We start from the raw sequence: 21,538 nt of genomic DNA on the forward strand, positions 1-21,538 counted from the left end.
CCAGTGTGAAAGAGGCCTTAAGGGGTTAAGGTCAAAAGGTGCAAATTAGTAAACGGCTGCCTTACCAGTCATATATAGAAACTCAGCCAGACAATGCACCAAACTTATTAAGAGGCGTGTGCCTTATAATAAAGTAGGTATAATACTCATCCACTACTCTGACCAGTTTCATTAGCACCAAATACACCATTGGGAGACAAAATGTATGAGGCTGAGGCTACATGGTGATCTTGTCCGCAACACATGTGGTGTGACCATAGATCACTGTGCAGCAGTGGACCTGTTGAAATGAATGGGGTCGTAGCATGACTCACAGATTGCAGTGACCATGACCCCAGAATCTCTGAACAACTTTGGCGATTCTGGTGTTAGGGTTGTAGCAATTTGTGAGTTGCGCTGCAACCCCATTCAGTTCAATGGCTGTACTCCCACACAGTGATCTTTGGTTGCGCGGCATCACAGCCAAGAGAGCCATGTAGCCCCAGCCGAGGGCTGCATATATATCTGCATCAAAGGCTCAGCTAGGAGCCTCTGTGCATACACAGGTGACTAATAGGGATGAGCGAACTTCTGTTTTTAAGTTTGGCGTACAAGGTTCGGGTCACCATAAGTTATGGTCCGTGGTAGCGGAATCCATAACGGAATTCTTAGATAACCTGAACCTTGTACGCTGAACTTGAAAATAGATGTTCACTAAACACTAGTGACTGGTGTTGAGCGAACTTGTGTTTTAAGTTCGGAGTCTAAAGTTTGGCTTATCGAAGAATCGCGTTATGGATTCTAAATTCCGTTATGGTCCGTGGTAGCGGAATCCATAACGCGATTCTTCGATAACCCGAACTTTAGACGCCGACCTTCAAACACAAGTTCGCTCAACACTACTAGTGACCAACTCAACCAGAGACTGGCTGAGAGGTTCTTTCCAGCATGTCTAAATGGAGAGCAGAGGTGAGGTACGTAGTGTCGGAAAAAGATCCATAAGCGAAAGTATGGATTATTATTTTTTAACCCTAAAAAAAATAAAAAATATTATCTTCTTGGAAAATCCCTTTAAAATATCACTTATTAAATCCTTACACCCTGTTTTAATTTTGGGAGAGGATTTCTCTAATTGCCGTTCACCGAGTGAGTAACGCACCTTGTAAAACCTGTCACCAAGTGTGGGGGAGGGAAAGCGACAACCAGTTTGTGCATTTTTTTGCCTCTGAAATGTTGTCAGTTTATCCCACTTGTCAACAAGGGGGCATTTAGAGTAAAAGGAGCAAAAACACAGTCTTTGCAAAGCACAAGGCAAAGGGCCACCAAATGAGATAGAACTATGAAGTATGAAAACTGACAGAAAAAGGTTTTTTTATGACACAAGCAGACATTAATTCGTATGTCTAACAAATACCTGATGGTTGCTTTCTTTCTAGGTGTCTACCCCACACACACACACTGCACCAAGGTCCACCATCCATAGCATTAAAAAGGAAGACCGGCTCCCAGACCAAAGCAGTAGCTTTCCTCGTTCCAAGCCTCGCTCTCAGAGCAGGAGGCTGAGCGCCTCACGTGTGAGGGGTGTGTTGATGTGATCGCTTATTGGCTACCGGTCCTGAGGCTTCTTATTGGCTGCAGTTGGCACTCGCTGCAGGAACTAGGTGACCGGTCACCGAGAAGAGCTCCAGCACAAGGTATACAAGTGTGGCACAATACCTGCCGTGCTTATCTATGTGGCATTAAGTGCCAGCCTTCACATGGCGGCTTGTATAACCCTCAGGGTGGTTAGTGCACGTGACGTGACCTTTAGTACGTGACGCTGTGGGTGAACTTGGAAATGTGGAGTAAAGGTTATAGTCTAACTGCTGCCTCCTTATACACACAGAAGCCGGACATTGGGAAGGATCGTGTGCCCTGAGGTGTCCAGCATGCTGCCAAACACTGGGTAAGAGGGCAGGCGAAGGGCACAGGAGGGTCTCTCTGCTTGAAAGGGGTTTCATCCCAGAAGTCCTGATAGGCTGCTATTAGCTACTGTGCAGTGTTTCTAGCATAGCCAAAATCCCTTTCTGATCATGATCTGCTTCCCAGTGTTGTCCTTGGTGCAGATCTGACACTGGGGCGGACTCTGCAGACAGTCGGTGTCCTTCTTTACTTTTATTTCTATTGGGCAGTGAACAGAGGATCACTATACAGAGACTGAGCATACCTGACCTCTGTAGATGGACTTGCGCATTTCTATACACTTTGACCACCATGGCGCCATACAATGTAGAGAAATGTCATAAGGGTACTTTCACACTTGCGGCAGAGGATTCTGGCAGGCAGTTCCGTCAAAACGCATGCAAACTGATGGCATGTCATACGGATCAGGATCCTGATCCGTATGACAAATGCATTGAAATGAAATGTGTCATCTGGAAAAAACGGATCCGGCATTTATTTATTTAAAATTTTTTATTTTTTTTGCGGTCTGAGCATGCGCAGACCGCAATGCCGGATCCGTTTTGCCGGAACACTTTCGGCCGGATCCGGCATTAATGCATGTCAATGAGAGAAAATGCCGGATCCGGCATGTGTTCTGGAATTTTGGACGGAGATAAAACTGCAGCATGCTGTGGTATTATCTCCGTCCTGAAAAGGCAAAAAGACTGAACTGAAGACATCCTGAACAGATTGCTCTCAATTCAGAATGAATTAGGATAAAACTGATCAGTTCTTTTCCAGATTTGAGCCCCTAAGACGGAACTCTATGCCGGAAAAGAATAACGCTAGTGTGAAAGTACCCTTACTTGTCATGAGTGAATTGATTTGTGCAAAGCAAGTTAGTTTAAAAATTTGCCTACTTTAGCAGCAAGGGGCTGGCCCCACAGCTCATGAGGTCCAAAGTGCACCAGACTAAGTGCAATAAATATATTGCCAGGCACATGGCACTTAATAACTTAATAAGTTAGTCATATGGTTGCCTGTCTGTGTGCCAGTAAATGAAATCTATGACCGCTAAGAGCTGCCGTAGATCTGCGCTATGGTGTCATTTATAGTGAATCTATTGGTTGTGGGAGTCAGGCAGTTGTGAGGTGTCAGGAATAAATGAGGGGTTGTCTGAAATAAATAGATCCTTACTTACCTAGCAGGTCCCATGCCACTGTTCTGGTTTTCCTGGCTGGGCTCTGTTGACCCTCAGTGCATTACTGAGGCCAGTGATTGGCTGCAGTGGTCACGTGGTGTCGACGTGATTTTACCACTGTAGTCGGGTCAACAGAGCCTGGCTGGCACGGGACCTGCTAGGTGATAGTCTATTTTTATTATCTCAGGCTCCCCCTAACTGTTGTCCGATTTCTTCCTGAAAACAGACAACTCCTTTTAAAGTGGTTGTCCGAGATTTTAATATCGATCCTATTCTCAGGAAGACCATCAATATCTGATCAGTGAGAGAACGACCCCAGAGACTGCCGTTGATCAGCTGGAGTGCTACAGCCTCCTCCTAGGCCAGTGACGTCATATTCATCGGTCACATGGCCTAGGCACAGCTCAGTCTCATTCAAGTGCATGGGCTGGGCAGCAGTACCAAGCACAGTGCTGTGCTTGGTAAACTGCAAGGAGGCTGCAGCTCTCACCAAAGTGTCTGATTGGAGGGGGTCCTGAGAGTTGGACCCCCTTGATCAGATAAGGGTACTTTCACACTAGTGGCAGGACGGATCCGACAGGCTGTTGACCCTGTCGGATCCGTCCTGCCGCTATTTCGCCGTGCCGCCGCTCCGTCCCCATTGACTATAATGGGGACGGGGGCGGAGCTCCGGCGCAGCACGGCAGTTCACGGTGAGAGGCCGCCGGACTAAAAAGTCGGACATGCAGTACTTTTAGTCCGGCGGCCTTTCGCCCTGCACTGCCGTGCTGCGCCAGAGCTCCGCCCCGTCCCCATTATAGTCAATGGGGACGGAGCGGCGGCACGGCGAAATAGCGGCAGGACGGATCCGACAGGGTGAACAGCCTGTCAGATCCGTCCTGCCGCTAGTGTGAAAGTACCCTCATGATGACCTATCCTGAGGATAGGCCACCAAAATTTAAATGTCAGACATCCCTTTTATGCCACAGGCCCTTTTTGGAACAGTGGCGAGAGCAGCAAAAAATGGCTAAAAGTCACAAATTTTTGCGCACATAAAAGCTTTTGCCAAAATTTGTGACTTCTGTACACCAGTGTTTTGTCATAAGGCTAGGGCTACATGGTGACCTTGGGAGTGACAGTAGTTGCACCTCTGTGGATCGCAGTTTAGCCATAGAAATGAATGGGGTCGCAGAGTGACTTGCAGGTTGCCGCAGCCACTACCCCAGAATCCCAAAAAAATCCCATCCTTCTGGAGGAAGATGCAACTAATCTTTTTTTGGAAAAGTGGTCAGGGTGTTGGGAAGACACCTAAAAAGTCACAAACATTGTCCCAAATTGGCACTATAAGAAATGATCCCCCATAGGCTGCAAGTCTGAGCTGGTCATGTTCACTTCACACAGGTGCACAGCTCCTTTCAGTATCATTGTAACCAGCCATAGTTCCACCTGATCCGGATTTTCAGCCTGTGACTAGGATACGTGTTTCCATTCAGTATCGGTAAGCAGATATGGAGGAATTGTAACACATGGGGAAGAGTTACGAGACTAAATGAGCCAAACTTCTGGTTTAATTTTAACAAAACTGTGGCATTCTAGTCTTAGGCCTCATGCACACGACCGTTGTGTGCATCCGTGTCCGTTGTTCCGTGATTTTCTGCGGACCCATTGACTTTCAATGGGTCCGTTGAAAACTCGGAAAATCCACAGTTTGTCATCCGCGTCCGTGATCAGTGTTTCCAGTCCGTCAAAAAAATAAGACCTGTCCTATTTTTTTTTCACGGACAACGGTTCGCGGACCCATTCAAGTCAATGGGTCAGTGAAAAAACACGGAGGCATACAAGATTGTCATCCGCGTCTGTGATCCGTGTCTGTTTTTTTTCCTATCATTTTCAAGGCAAACTTGACGTTCAGGTGGCCGCCTGGCCGTGCGGAGCCAAACGGATCCGTCCAGACTTACAATGTAAGTCAATGGGAACGGATCCGTTGGTGCAATTTCAAACGGATCCGTCCCCCATTGACTTTCAATGCAAATTCAGGACGGATGCGTCTGAGACTTAGATTTTTTTCTGAAATATAATGCAGACGGATCCGTTCTGAAAGGATGCCATCGTTTGCATTATAGGTGCGGATCCGTCTGTGCAGATACCAGACGGATCCGCCCCGAACGCAAGTGTGGTGATCCTCCAAAAATCAAGGAAGACACATGGAAACAAAAACGGATAACGGAACCCCGGACCGTGAAAAAATACTGTTGTGTGCATGAGGCCTTAATATGCAGTGACATGTGCTAACATTTGTGGCGCAAAGTTTTGATGCCAAGAAAGACATCCAGTAGGTGGTATAAAGTTAGACAAAAGTGTCTAGCCTTGCAGCGGTTATAAATCTAAGGCCTCATGCACACAACCGTATGTGTTTTGCGGTCCGCAAAAAATACAGATGATGTCCATGTGCATTCCGTATTTTTCAGAACGAAACAGCTGGCCCCTAATAGAACAGTCCAATCCTTGTCGTTATGCGGACAATAATAGGACATGTTCTATTTTTTTGCGGAACGGAAATACGGACATACGAAAACGGAATGCACACGGAGTACCTTTCCCCCCTTTTTTTTTTGCAGACCCATTGAAATGAATGGTTCCATATACGGTCCGCAAAAAAAAAATGGAACAGACACGGAATAAAAATACGTTCGTGTGCGTGAGGCCTAAATATTAGAAAGGATGAGCAAATCTGCCTCAATCTAAATTACAAAGATGTACAGTAGAACTTCTATTCGGTAGTTGCTCAGTAAGAAGAAACTTTTAACCCCTTAAAGATGCGGACCTATTTTTTCATTCAAGACCTAACTATTTCTTTACCCATCCCTCAATGTTACTATAAGAGGGCTTACTTTTTGGAAGATAAGTTGTATTGTTGGATTAATACATTTCCGGCATAGAGTTCTGTTCTAGGGGCTCAATACTGGAAAAGAAATGATCAGTTTTATCCCCATGCATTCTGAATAGAGAGCAATCTTTTCAGGATGTCTTCAGTTCAGTCTTTTTGACTGATCAGGCAAAAGATAAAACTGCAGCATGCTACAGTTTTATCTCCGGCCCAAAAAAAAACCGGAACACTTGCCAGAATGCCGGATCCAGCATTTTTTTTCCCATAGGAATGTATTAGTGCCAGATCCGGCATTCAAAATGCTGATCCGTCCTTCCTGCGCAGACCGAAAAAAAGGTGAAAAAAATAAATGCCGGATCAGTTTTGCCGGATGAGACCGGAAAGACGGATCTGGCATTTCAATGCATTTTTCTGACTGATCAGGATACTATTAGTCTTAGGGCTCTTTCACACCTGCGTTCTTTTCTTCCGGCATAGAGTTCCGTCGTCGGGGCTCTATGCCGGAAGAATCCTGATCAGGATTATCCTAATGCATTCTGAATGGAGTGAAATCCGTTCAGGATGCATCAGGATGTCTTCAGTTCCGGAACGGAACGTTTTTTGGCCGGAGAAAATACCGCAGCATGCTGCGCTTTTTGCTCCGACCAAAAATCCTGAAGACTTGCCGCAAGGCCGGATCCGGAATTAATGCCCATTGAAAGGCATTGATCCGGATCCGGCCTTAAGCTAAACGTTGTTTCGGCGCATTGCCGGATCCGACGTTTAGCCTTTTCTGAATGGTTACCATGGCTGCCGGGACGCTAAAGTCCTGGCAGCCATGGTAAAGGGGAGCAGCATACTTACCGTCCGTGCGGCTCCCGGGGCGCTCCAGAGTGACGGGGCGCTCCAGGTAGAGCACCGCACACAGTTATTGCCAGTGCCAGCAAGGACTGGTAAGTTGTAGCTAAATAATAGAGAACTGCGGCACACAGCTTCTTTTGTCTGCAGTTTGACATTTATTAGTGTTACATCACATGGGATTTATGATCCAGTTACATTACAGAAGAAAAGTAGTCACATTCACTTGTGTTGTGGTGCTGGATCACCTCACGTGAACCACAACACAAGAAGTCACACTAAGATAATAGACCACTGAGGAAGGCCTTGATAGGCCGAAACGTTTGGTCACCAAATCTAGTGAATGTGACTACTTTTCTTCTGTAATGTAACTGGATCATAAATCCCATGTGATGTAACACTAATAAATGTCAAACTGCAGACAAAAGAAGCTGTGTGCCGCAGTTCTCTATTATTTAGCACTCCGTGTGCTGTCCGCATCTGTTGCTCCGTTCCGTGGTCCGCAAAAAAAATACAACCTGTCCTATTCTTGTCCGTTTTGCAGACAAAAATAGGCAGTTATATTAATGGCTGTCCATGCCGTTCCGCAAATTGTGGAACGCACACGGGCGCCATCCGTGTTTTGCCGATCCGCAATTTGCGGACCGCAAAACACACAACAGTGGTGTGCATGTAGCCTAAGTGACAATAACTTTATTCTGCTGGTCAGTACGATTGCAGTAATTACGAACTTTTTTTACTACTTTTGTACAATAGACACAAGGGAAAAAGTCATTGGTTTTTGTGCTGCCATAGTCAGTCAGAACTTTTTTTGTGTTTTTATCTTTTCATCAACGACTGCGTGAAGGCATGTCCTTTTGCAGGATGAGTTGACATTTTCAGATACATAGGACATTTTGATTGCTCTTTTATTGGGAGAGGAGGTGAGCAAAAACTGCAATTTTTAAAGTTTTTAAATACAGGGTGAGGAAAAAGCCAGGACCTGCCCCTTTAACTGCTGCAATCTGTAGAAAATTGACTTCCAATGTGTGAAATGATTGATTGAGCGGGAGGTTGCATAATTTGGTGGAGGGAACATTTCCTGCCACTATATTGAATTCAGCTCAGGTTTTTCCTGATGGTTTACCTTTACCTGTTTGAGTTAAGCAAGGTCAAAGCTTCCTTAAGTGCTTTACATGACATCTTCAATGTATCCACCATTCTGCCACATGCACATGGTTTAACGTTTAAGGCAGTCTTCGTGAGCACGCCGAAGAACCGCAGGTGATACTTCTTCACAGTGATATAGGGTTTACCATTTCAGCGGAGCCATATTATGCAATAGAAGTGTATTTTATTGTATATAATATAGATTCCATGTCTCAGAAAAGATTAAAGGGGTTGTCCAAAATGTTGATATTAGTTGCTTACCCTCAGTATAGGTCATGAATATCTGATTGGTGGGGGTCCGACTCCTGGCCACCCCACTGATCAGCGGTTTGAAAAGGCGCACTCCTGTGAGTGTTGCTGCCTCCTCACAGCTTACCAAGCATAGCGCCGTCCATTGTATAGTGGCTGTTCTTGTTATTGCAGCTCAGTCCCATTCACTAGCTGTGCCTAGGCTATATGACTGATGAATGTGATATTTTATTTTTCTGTAGATTTGATAGATATTTGTTTCTGTATATGATTACGGCTATATTCATCTTGTCTGAGCTGGTGCTCTGGTCTAACAGCAGTTCATAGACATACTTTTCAGTAGGGACATGCACTATAGGTATAGATGTATTGTTCCAGACATGTTCTGTGTTATTGTAAATGGTTGATCCTGGGTTATCTGTGTTTGTGTTATTTGTCAATGTGACCCTGCCTGTGATGATAATGACCTGACTGCTGAAAAGTGAACAGTACAAATGTCAGTATCTGATGTGGCTTCACACTCAGAGCGAAAACTACAGGATTTTATATATTTTAAAAAAAATATATAGATAAGACCAAAAATTTTAAGAAATATCACAGCATTGTTGAAAAATATACACTGCTCAAAAAAATAAAGGGAACACAAAAATAACACATCCTAGATCTGAATTAATTAAATATTCTTCTAAAATACTTTGTTCTTTACATAGTTGAATGTGCTGACAACAAAATCGCACAAAAATTAAAAAATGGAAATCCAATTTTTTAACCCATGGAGGTCTGGATTTGGAGTCACACTCAAAATTAAAGTGGAAAAACACACTACAGGCTGATCCAACTTTGATGTAATGTCCTTAAAACAAGTCAAAATGAGGCTCAGTAGTGTGTGGCCTCCACGTGCCTGTATGACCTCCCTACAACGCCTGTGCATGCTCCTGATGAGGTGGCGGACGGTCTCCTGAGGGATCTCCTCCCAGACCTGGACTAAAGCATCTGCCAACTCCTGGACAGTCTGTGGTGCAACGTGACGTTGGTGGATAGAGCGAGACATGATGTCCCAGATGTGCTCAATTGGATTCAGGTCTGGGGAACGGGCGGGCCAGTCCATAGCATCAATGCCTTCGTCTTGCAGGAACTGCTGACACACTCCAGCCACATGAGGTCTAGCATTGTCTTGCATTAGGAGGAACCCAGGGCCAACCGCACCAGCATATGGTCTCACAAGGGGTCTGAGGATCTCATCTCGGTATCTAATGGCAGTCAGGCTACCTCTGGCGAGCACATGGAGGACTGTGCGGCCCTCCAAAGAAATGCCACCCCACACCATTACGGACCCAATGCCAAACCGGTCATGCTGGAGGATGTTGCAGGCAGCAGAACGTTCTCCACGGCGTCTCCAGACTCTGTAACGTCTGTAACATGTGCTCAGTGTGAACCTGCTTTCATCTGTGAAGAGCACAGGGCGCCAGTGGCGAATTTGCCAATCTTGCTGTTCTCTGGCAAATGCCAAACGTCTTGCACGGTGTTGGGCTGTAAGCACAACCCCCACCTGTGGACGTCGGGCCCTCATATCACCCTCATGGAGTCTGTTTCTGACCGTTTGAGCAGACACATGCACATTTGTGGCCTGCTGGAGGTCATTTTGCAGGGCTCTGGCAGTGCTCCTCCTGTTCCTCCTTGCACAAAGGCGGAGGTAGCGGTCCTGCTGCTGGGTTGTTGGCCTCCTCCATGTCTCCTGATGTACTGGCCTGTCTCCTGGTAGCGCCTCCATGCTCTGGACACTACGCTGACAGACACAGCAAACCTTCTTGCCACAGCTCACATTGATGTGCCATCCTGGATAAGCTACACTACCTGAGCCACTTGTGTGGGTTGTAGACTCCGTCTCATGCTACCACTAGAGTGAAAGCACCGCCAGCATTCAAAAGTGACCAAAACATCAGCCAGGAAGCATAGGAACTGAGAAGTGGTCTGTGTTCACCACCTGCAGAACCAATCCTTTATTGGGGGTGTCTTGCTAATTGCCTATAATTTCCACCTGTTGTCTATCCCATTTGCACAACAGCATGTGAAATTGATTGTCACTCAGTGTTGCTTCCTAAGTGGACAGTTTGATTTCACAGAAGTGTGATTGACTTGGAGTTACATTGTGTTGTTTAAGTGTTCCCTTTTATTTTTTTGAGCAGTGTATTTAGCCTAAAAATTAGATTCAAAGGGGTTATCCCATGAAAAACTTTACTAAGCAATGAATAGAACATTTTGAAATTAAAGGGGTTGTCCGGGTTCAGAGCTGAACTGGGACATATCCCTTTCTTCATCCAGACAGCCCCTCTGAGATGAGCATCGGAACATTTCATGGCCCCTCCCTCAACACAGTGGTCACTTTAGACCCCCCTTTTCATTAGTGATCACAACAGATCTAAAGCTCCACCTATCCTCAGCAAGGTGTCATGGCAAGTCTATTCTTTATTTCCCAGAGCTCTGCAACTGTATTATAATACATTATATATTCCCCCATTAGTAGCTGGAACAGACCCAATAATAACCTAATCTAGTACATTCTCAGTCCATGGTCATTATTTCAGACCATCTTGCATTTTTTTTTATTTTCCTTTTTTCTCTTACAGGAGACTCGCAGGATGTACTCTGTTTATCACCGGTGCCAGTCGTGGCATTGGAAAAGCTATTGCCTTAAAAGCTGCCAAAGATGGTGCTAATGTGGTCATAGCAGCCAAAACTTCAGAACCGCACCCTAAGCTGCCAGGAACCATCTACACCGCAGCTGAGGAAAGTAAGTCTCAAAATGTGTTCTGCATTGAACCAATACTTAGGTTTTAGATGAGATCATTTTAACCCCTTAAGGACTCAGCCCTATTTCACCTTAAGGACTTGGCCATTTTTTGAAAATCTGACCAGTGTCACTTTAAGTGCTGATAACTTTAAAACGCTTTGACTTATCAAGGCCGTTCTGAGATTGTTTTTTCGTCACATATTGTACTTCATGACACTGCTAAAATTGGGTCAAAAAAGTTAATTTTTTTGCATAAAAAAATACCATATTTACCAAAAAATTTTGAAAAATTTGCAAATTTCAAAGTTTCAGTTTCTCTACTTCTGTAATACATAGTAATACCCCCAAAAATTTTGATGACTTTACATTCCCCATATGTCTACTTCATGTTTGTAGCATTTTGGGATTGATATTTTATTTTTTGGGGATGTTATAAGGCTTAGAAGTTTAGAAGCAAATCTTGAAATTTTTCAGAAATTTACAAAAACCAAATTTTTAGGGACCACTACAGGTCTGAAGTCACTTTGCGAGGCTTACATAATAGAAACCGCCCAAAAATGACCCCATTCTATAAACTACACCCCTCAAGGTATTCAAAACTGATTTTACAAGCTTTGTTAACCCTTTAGGTATTGCACAAGAGTTATTGGCAAATGGGGATGAAATTTGAGAATTTCATTTTTTTGCCTAATTTTCCATTTTAACCCATTTTTTCCACTAACAAAGCAAGGGTTAACAGCTAAACAAGACTGTATCTTTATTGCCCTGACTCTGCCGTTTACTGAAACACCCAATATGTGGCCGTAAACTACTGTACGGGCACACAGTAGGGCGTAGAGTGAAAGGTGCGCCGTTTGGTTTTTGGAGGGCTGATTTTGCTGGACTGTTTTTTTGACACCATGTCCCATTTGAAGCCCCCCTGATGCACCCCTAGAGTAGAAACTCCATAAAAGTGACCCCATCTAAGAAACTACACCCCTCAAGGTATTCAAAACTGATTTTACAAACTTTGTTAACCCTTTAGGTGTTGCACAAGAGTTATTGGCAAATGGGGATGAAATTTGAGAATTTCATTTTTTTGCCTAATTTTCCATTTTAACCCATTTTTTCCACTAACAAAGCAAGGGTTAACAGCCAAACAAGACTCATTATTTATGGCCCTTATTCTGTAGTTTACAGAAACACCCCATATGTGTTCGTAAACCGCTGTACGGACACACGGCAGGGCGCAGAAGGAAAGGAATGCCATACGGTTTTTGGAAGGCAGGTTTTGCTGGACTGGTTTTTTTGACACCATGTCCCATTTGAAGCCCCCCTGATGCACCCCTAGAGTAGAAACTCCAAAAAAGTGACCCCATTTTAGAAAGTACGGAATAAGGTGGCAGCTTTGTTGGTACTAGTTTAGGGTACATATGATTTTTGGTTGCTCTATATTACACTTTTTGTGCGGCAAGGTAACAAGAAATAGCTTTTTTGGCACGTTTTTTTTTTTTTTGTTATTTACAACATTCATCTGACAGGTTAGATCATGTGGTAATTTTATAGAGCAGGTTGTCACGGACGCGGTGATACCTAATATGTATACCTTTTTTTTATTTATGTAAGTTTTATACAATAACTTCATTTTTAAAACCAAAAAAAGTTTTAGTGTCTCCATAGTCTAAGAGCCATAGTTTTTTCAGTTTTTGGGCGATTATCTTGAGTAGGGTCTCATTTTTTGCGGGATGAGATGACGGTTTAATTGGCACTATTTTGGGGTGCATATGACTTTTTGATCGCTTGTTATTACACTTTTTGTGACGTAAGATGACAAAAAATGGCTTTTTTTACACCTTTTTTATTTTTTACGGTGGTCACCTGAGGGGTTAGATCATGTGATATTCTTATAGAGCCGGTCGATACGGACGCGGCGATACCTAATATGTATACTTTATTTTTATTTATGTAAGTTTTACACAATGATTTCATTTTTGAAACAAAAAAAATCATGTTTTAGTGTTACTTTAGTCTGAGAGCCATAGTTTTTTCAGTTTTTGGGCGATTATCTTGGGTAAGGTATGATTTTTGCGGGATGAGATGACGGTTTGATTGGTACTATTTTGGCGTACATGTGACTTTTTTGATCACTTTTATTACCTTTTTTGGGAAGTAAGGTGGGCAAAATTTCAATTTTCTCATAGTTTTTTATTTTTTTATTTTTATGGTGTTCACCGTGCGGGGAAAGTAACATGACCGTTTTATAGATCAGGTCGTTACGGACGCGGCGATACCTAATATGTGTAGTGTATTTTATTTTTTTTTATTTTTATTCAGTGATGAATTTTTATCTTTTTTCACTTTTTTTAACTTTTTTTTTGACCCAGACCCACTTGGTTCTGGAAGATCCAGTGGGTCTGATGTCTGTATAATACAGTACAGTACAATATATATTGTTCTATATTGTATTTTACTTACACTGAACAGATCTATGCTTTCAGCACAGATCTGTTCAGCACCATGGACAGCAGGACGCCTGAGCAGGCGTCCTGTTGCCATGGGAACCTTCCCCGTCTGCTCAGAACTTCGCAGACGGGGAAGGGTAAGCACAGGGCTGAGGGGGGCTCTCTGGGGGCTCTCTCCCTCTCCATCGGGGGGCTGCAAAGGCACAGCAGCCCCCCGATGGAGAGGGAGGGAGCTCCCTGACCGACGACAGTTAACTTTTTCCATACAGCGGTCCGTACGGACCGCGGTATGGAAAGGGTTAAACGGCTGACATCTTCACAGATGTCAGCCGTTTATACCAGGGTGCCAGCAATGTGCTGGCACCCTGGTATAACCACTAGAAGCCAACGATCATTCATGGGGAGGCGGGCGGGGGATCGCGATCCCGCCTGCCGCACCGCCCGCCTCCCGCACCGCCCCCACCGCATGCGACACCCCCCCCGCACCACCCGCCGGCATAAAATCGTGCAGGGGTGGGTGAAAAATATTGATTATAGGCACTCAAAAGTTTCTGATCCCCGCGGTCAGGGACCGCGGGCATCAGAAACTGCAAAAAGCGCAGCAAACCGCAGGTCTGAATTGACCTGCGGTTTGCTGCGATCGCCGACACGGGGGGGGTCACATGACCCCCCCTGGCGTTGTCACAGGATGCCGGCTGAAGGATTTCAGCCGAAATCCCGTTCCGTTTAACCGCTCGGGCGCCGGAATACTGAGTTCAAGCTAGGACGTACCGGTACGCCCTGAGTCCTTAAGGACTCGGGAAATAGGGCGTACCGATACGCCCTGCGTCCTTAAGGGGTTAAGGAAACATCTTTTTTTTTTTTCCCCACCTTTTTTAGTATTATAAACGGACATATATTTTGCATTCTTGGGGCTACCCATCTAATTTCCCCATCTTAGACATTGTAAGGAACAAGCTAGGTCCAGGAGGTGGTATCTGTGCCCTGGTCAGGGATAGAACAGATTTGCAATACTGATTATCTTTTAATAAGAAATGTAATGAATGCTGATAAATTGTCCCTTTCTCCAGAAATGCATTGAAGGCATTCTCCTCTTTGGGCAACCTGTCTTCTTATGTCTTACTATAGTCACAAAGTGGGATTGATGAGAGGCAGAGTGGCTTTCACAGAGAAAACTGCTGAACACTTGTGACACACGGAACTGACAAACTGCATGTGTATATAGGAAAGGTTGCCAGGCTAAAAATGTGCAACACATAGATTATACTGCCCAATAAGTTTTTTTATTTTTTCAAAACTTGAGCAGAGAAACTGTTAACAGGGAGAAGAAAATGAAAAAATGTGTTTTTAGGAAGGATTTCAACTTAAAAAAATAATACTGGCCATATGTCAGCAGATTTTAGGAAACCGTAACTATTGATTGAAGGTGCTGACACAACGAGAGTTGACCATCAGATTCTAAGAAGTTAATTCAAACGTGATGACAACCAATATGGCTTCATGATGTCACTTTTCCAAAAATGACCACCAGGGCAACAAAAGAAAAAAATGTCTTTCTCTAAAAGTTAATAAAAAATACCAAATGTTGGCTACTGATCTAACTTCTACTTTACCAGTGTATGGCAAAGTTTAGTTTTTGGTTGGAAAGTTTCAGCTTCTTGAACACTAGTGGCCCAACTCCATACATATGCTTAGTGCCATCTTCCTACAAAATGTCTGTTAGCAGTTAGTATCTATTAGGACTGGTCAATAGGTTGTGTGCTGACTCTTCCATGTGTTTTCTTCTCAGTTGAAGCTGCTGGTGGAAAGGCTTTACCATGCATTGTCGATGTGAGAGATGAAAATCAGATCAGCCAGGCAGTGGAAAAGGCGGTGAAAACATTTGGAGGTATCACATCTGTTTTGACAGTATTGGGGTAAATCTGCTTCAGGAAGACAATTGTACAGACATATCTGCCGTTTCTTACTACTTTTACAGAATGTCATGTTTCTCCTATTTGTGGAGCATAGAGGTTTTTTTGTTTTTGTTTGCATCAACATCCTTTAAAATAATAATTTAGGAAGGTAGCTGTAATTTTGTAATGTATGTCTTCTAGCTTTATTACGCCTATTTTTCCGTTCTGGGCTGTGGTCACAAGTATAATTTTCCATTTACTTAAACAGGTATAGACATCTTGATAAATAATGCTAGCGCCATTAGCCTGACCAGCACTCTGGATACTCCAATGAAAACGGTTGATCTCATGATGGGCATCAATACTAGAGGAACCTATCTTACGTATGTAGCACTTGGAAAGCTTTCCTATTGAAATACTGTATATGTCGTATGTAATAGGATCACTAATATTGAGGTCAAGCTGTAGTAATAGGCCTATATTTTGCTTCCCATATAGATATAAAAATTGTCGCAGTATAATCTCCTCCTTTTTTTTTTTTTTTATACTTTTAAGGGTTTTTTCCAAATTAATGACCCAACTGTATGGATGTTGTCAAAATGCAAAGGCAAACTTTAACTCTTTCCCATCCCCCTCCGAACCAGCACCACCTCTCGGTCCCCTCTGCCTAGGCTGCAGCAGTGACTGACTTATTTGGGGTCATTTATCAAACCGGTGTAAATTAGAACTTGCTTAGTTGTCCGTAGCAACCAATCAGATTCCACCTGACAGCTCCTTTGGAAAATGAAAGGTGGAATCTGGCTGCTATGAGCAACTTAGGCTACTTTCACACTAGCGTTCAGAGAGGATCCGTCTGGTGTCTGCACAGACGGAACCTCTCCTATAATGCAGACGTTTGGATCCGTTCAGAACGGATCCGTCTGCATTATAGTTTAGAAAAAATTCTAAGTCTGAAAGTTGTTCAGACGGATCCGTCCAGACTTTACATTGAAAGTCAATGGGGGACGGATCCGTTTGAAAATTGAGCCATATTGTGTCAACTTCAAACGGATACGTCCCCATTGACTTACATTGTAAGTCTGGACGGATCCGTTTGCCTCCGCACGGCCAGGCGGACACCCGAACGCTGCAAGCAGCGTTCGGGTGTCCGCTTGCTGAGCGGAGGCTGAACGCTGCCAGACTGATGCATTCTGAGCGGATCCGCATCCACTCAGAATGCATTGGGGCTGGACGGATGCGTTCGGGGCCGCTTGTGAGACCCTTCAAACCGAGCTCACAAGCGGAGCCCCGACGCTAGTGTGAAAGTAGCCTTAGCCAGTTCTGCTTTACACCAGTTTAATAAATGACCCCAATTGCATTAGCTGTAGCATTTATGTCCCATATACCACTGCCATACACTGCTGAGGCTGGTGATTTAGCTTCTTAAATTTGGAAAACATGGCTGCTTCATTCCAGAAACAGACGCACTCTTGTTCACGGGCAGTGTTCTATTCACTTTAACGGGGCTGAGCTGCAATACCAGACAGATTGGTTTCTGGAATTAAACAACCATATTTTTCTTATCTCATACATGCACTTTAATCAACTGTGTAGTAATGGCCCATTTACTGCTCAGGAAACGCAGTCCTTGCGTCTGCCGGATCTCCCCAGCTGATGGCAGCTCCCCTGAAATGACTGTATTATAGTGTTTTATGATGCAGTCAGTTCATATCTGATTGTGGATCCCTTGTACTGAACTCATCAAACACTATGATACAGTCAGTTCAGGGGAGCTGTGGTTGGCCCGTGAGATCTGGCAGACGCACGGACTGTGTTTCCAGGTTGATCATGGCCGTTTGCATGAGCCCGAAGTTAAAGGGGTTACTCCATTATGAAAACTCCTGCTTATTTGTCCTGTTATAGCAGATGGATGTTCTCAAGGGAGTTTCCCTGTAGTGTACTGTAATAGTCTGTAATGGAGATAACCCCTTTAAAAGTATCTTGCCTAGGATGTTGGGCATGTTTGTATGCTAGTCTCATGTCAAACACATTCTACACTGAACAAAAATATAAACACAACGCTTTCGGTTTTGCTCCCATTTAGCATGAGCTGAACTCAAAGATCTGAAACATTTTCTACATACACAAAAGACCCATTGCTCACAAATCTGTCTAAATCTGTGTTAGTGAGCACTTCTCCTTTGCCGAGATAATCCATCCCACCTCACTGGTGTGGCATATCAAGGTGCTGATTAGACACCATGAATATTGTACAGGTGTGCCTTAGACTTCCCACAATAAAAGGCCACTCTGAAATGTGCAATTTGATCACACAGCACAATGCAACAGATGTCGCAACGTTTGAGGGAGAGTGCAATTGGCATGCTGACTGCAGGAATGTCTACCAGAGATGATGCCCGTGCAATGAATGTTTATTTCTCTACCATAAGCTGTCTCCAAAGGTGTTTCAGAGAATTTGGCAGTACATCCAACCACAACCGCAGACCACGTGTAACCACACCAGCCCAGGACCTCCACATCCAGCATGTTCACCTCCATGACCGTCTGAGAACAGCCACCCAGACAGCTGCAGCAACAATCGGTTTGCACAACCAAAGAATTTCTGCACAAACTGTCAGAAACCGTCTCAGGGAAGCTCATCTGCATGCTCGTCATCGTAATCGACTTGAGTGGGCAAATGCTCACATTCTATGGCGTCTGGTACGTTGGAGAGGCATTCTGTTCACAGATGAGTCCCGGTTTTCACTGTTCAGGGCAGATAGCGTGTGTGGGTGAGTGGTTTGCTGATGATAACATTGTGGATCTTGTTGCCCATGGTGGCGGTGGGGTTATGGTATGGGCAGGTGTATGTTATGGACAACGAACACAGGTGCATTTTGAATGCACAGAGATACCGTGACGAGATCCTGAGGCCCATTGTTGTGCCAATCATCCATGACCATCACCTCATGTTGCAGCATGATAATGCACGACTCCATATTCCAAGTATCTGTACACAATTCCTGGAAGCTGAAAACATTCCAGTTCTTGCATGGCCAGCATACTCACTGGACATGTCACCCATTGAGCATGTTTGGGATGCTCTGGATCTGCGTATACGACAGCGTGTTCCAGCTCCTGCCAATATTCAGCAACTTCGCACAGCTATTGAAGAGGAGTGGACCAACATTCCACAGGCCACAATCAACAACCTGATCAACTCTATGCGACGGAGATGTGTTGCACTGCGAGAGGCACTGCCAGATACTGACTGGTTTTCTGACCGACCGACCGCCCAGTAAGGCAAAACTGTGCACATTTCAGAGTGGTCTTTTTATTGTGGGCAGTCTAAGGCCTCTTTCACACTTGCGTTGTCCGGATCCGGCGTGTACTCCACTTGCCGGAATTACACTCCGGATCCGGAAAAACGCAAGTGTACTGAAAGCATTTGAAGACGGAACCGTCTTCCAAATGCGTTCAGTGTTACTATGGCACCCAGGACGCTATTAAAGTCCTGGTTGCCATAGTAGTAGTGGGGAGCGGGGGAGCGGTATACTTACCGTCCGTGCGGCTCCCCGGGCGCTCCAGAATGACGTCAGAGCGCCCCATGCGCATGGATGACGTGATCCATATGATCCATGAGCTTGGGGCGCCCTGACGTCACTCTGGAGCGCCCGGGGAGCCGCACGGACGGTAAGTACACTGCTCCCCTGCTCCCCACTACACTTTACCATGGCTGCCAGGACTTTAGCGTCCCGGCAGCCATGGTAACCACTCTGAAAAAGCTAAATGTCGGATGCGGCAATGCGCCGAAACGACGTTTAGCTTAAGGCCGGATCCGGATCAATGCCTTTCAATGGGCATTAATTCCGGATCCGGCCTTGCGGCAAGTGTTCCGGATTTTTGGCCGGAGCAAAAAGCGCAGCATGCTGCGGTATTTTCTCCGGCCAAAAAACGTTCCGTTCCGGAACTGAAGACATCCTGATGCATCCTGAACGGATTTCTCTCCATTCAGAATGCATTAGAATAATCATGATCAGGATTCTTCCGGCATAGAGCCCCGACGACGGAACTCTATGCCGGAAGACAATAACGCAGGTGTGAAAGAGCCCTAAGGCACACCTGTGCAATATTCGCGCTGTCTAATCATCACCTTGATATGCCACACCTATGAGGTGGGATGGATTATCTCGGCAAAGGAGAAGAGCTCACCAACACAGATTTAGACAGATTTGTGAACAATATTTGAGAGTAATGGGTCTTTTGTGTATGTAGAAAATGTTTCAGATCTTTGAGTTCAGCTCATGCAAAATGGGAGCAAAACCGAAAGTGTTGCGTTTATATTTTTGTACAGTGTATATAATGTCTACGAATAAATATTCTTTTTACAGTTCGGTCAAGAGATACATGTTCTATCTAGATATGCTCAAATTCAGGCCAAAGTGTTGATAATCTGCATAGAGCAGTAGATGAAATCTGATAAGTGCCATTTTAGCTGGGGGGGGGAGTGTTCTTTGGTAAGTGTATAGCCGCATTGTGTTGATATGTGTCCAGATTTCTATTAATTCTGCATCATTTTTTTTTCTGGGACTTTCACACCATACTCTCTTTAAACTATGCAGGAAATAAAATATTCTAGTTAATTAACCCCCAACATAACCTTCGGCGTCTGACAAACAATGCATCTTTTGAAGATGTTAAATACGGTTTACAACAAGCCGTGTTCTTCTTAAGGAAGAAAAAGCCTTTTTATATGCGTTTTACCATCTGAATTCGGTGTCTTTTGTGTGCGGAGCGTCATTAGAAAACACAATGTGGAGTGCTTTGACACATTTATTAAAATGATAATGCACTGAAGTGTCTTTACACTGTTTCATATGTCGCTGCTTTTGCCAGCTGGAGGAACAAGGCAATATAAATAATCAGAATAACCAGAGCGCATTGTGTGCAGAATTCTAAAATCGTCCGAGATGAAATGTGCTGGAGTGCTGCTATTTAATGAAATGGATTTGAACAACTCTTCAACGTGAAGTGTATTTAGCATTATTTAGTATCGGAATAAAAGGAAAGGTATACGAAATGCCCCTCTAGATAACGTGAACAAAAAAATGAATTCCTTGTTAGATGTGCTATTTAATGTATTCATATGAGACCGCGCTGATCACATGCCTTCCATTATGCATCTCTAAGAATACATTACTCTGAGAATGGCTCGGAGCCATCAGGTCAGGCTCCTATACTATTTATTGCAGCATTATACAGGTCAGATTAGCAATGTTTTAGCAACATATATAAAGACACCAGGCTATGATAAAGAAATATTACCCTTTCAGAATATTAAGATTATTCATTTAGGCTGTCTTGATCCTCTGTAAAATTGCACAATGTAAGCAAATTGTGGCTGTGACAGAAGTATTATCATGGGAGGTACACAAAGGCAGAAACCAGACGCATGAGGGTATATCAGTCACTATATTGGTCACTTAACCTCTTCACATAAAGGTCTTCAGTTTTAGCCGTACAGATGGCAGTTGCAGCCTGCAGTATTTTCATGGCTCTGACATATCTAATTGAACCTTTACTATACTAAAAGGATGGGATGTGAGATACAGAGGGTTCTTGACTAATGTGCTGGTTTAAAGGCCATGAACACTTTGGGAGGGAATTTTTGTTTATGATTGCATTTTACACAATTTTGTTTAAAATCATATTTTCAATTGGCCTTTATTAAAAATATTGAGCCATTCTGTCACAAAGGGTTAAATGTTTTTTCTAAGGCTACTTTCACACTACCGTTTAGAGCGGGTCCGTCTGATGTCTGCTCAGACGGATCCGCTCCTATAATGCAGACGTTTGGATCCGTTCAGAACGGATCCGTCTGCATTGTAGTTTAAAAAAAATTCTAAGTGTGAAAGTAGCCTGAACGGATCCGTCCAGACTTTACATTGAAAGTCAATGGGGGACGGATCCGTTTCAAGATTGAGCCATATTGTGTCATCTTCAAACGGATCTGTCCCCATTGACTTACATTGTAAGTCTGGACGGATCCGCTTGCCTCCGCACGGCCAGGCGGACACCCGAACGCTGCAAGCAGCGTTCAGGTGTCCGCTTGCTGAGTGGAGCGGAGGCTGAACGCTGCCAGACTGATGCATTCTGAGCGGATCCGCGTCCACTCAGAATGCATTAGAGCTGGACGGATGCGTTCGGGGCCGCTTGTGAGCCCCTTCA

General features: G+C 44.3%; 2 protein-coding genes across 3 annotated transcripts in view; one reads left to right on the forward strand and one right to left on the reverse strand.

Moving 5' to 3' along the window:
- PTBP3 (polypyrimidine tract binding protein 3) overlaps positions 1-1,486 on the reverse strand; it is a 184,501-nt gene extending 183,015 nt beyond the window's left edge. Inside the window, exon 1 of one of the 2 annotated variants that reach the window (XM_040417314.1) lies at positions 1,394-1,486. The gene's annotated coding sequence lies outside the window, so the exon portion shown is untranslated. The remainder of the gene's footprint in view (positions 1-1,393) is intronic. The other variant, XM_040417311.1, reaches the window with a different exon arrangement.
- A 95-nt stretch (positions 1,487-1,581) lies between these two features.
- The window catches only part of HSDL2 (hydroxysteroid dehydrogenase like 2), a 49,385-nt gene continuing 29,428 nt past the window's right edge, over positions 1,582-21,538 (forward strand). Inside the window, exons 1-5 of the mRNA XM_040417316.1 lie at positions 1,582-1,673; positions 1,865-1,924; positions 10,832-10,995; positions 15,226-15,324; positions 15,600-15,714. Of these exons, the coding sequence (XP_040273250.1) occupies positions 1,908-1,924; positions 10,832-10,995; positions 15,226-15,324; positions 15,600-15,714 (395 nt within the window). The 5' untranslated portion in view covers positions 1,582-1,673; positions 1,865-1,907. The remainder of the gene's footprint in view (positions 1,674-1,864; positions 1,925-10,831; positions 10,996-15,225; positions 15,325-15,599; positions 15,715-21,538) is intronic.

Source organism: Bufo bufo, chromosome 2 (genome assembly GCF_905171765.1).
Source record: "Bufo bufo chromosome 2, aBufBuf1.1, whole genome shotgun sequence".
NCBI lineage: Eukaryota > Metazoa > Chordata > Amphibia > Anura > Bufonidae > Bufo > Bufo bufo.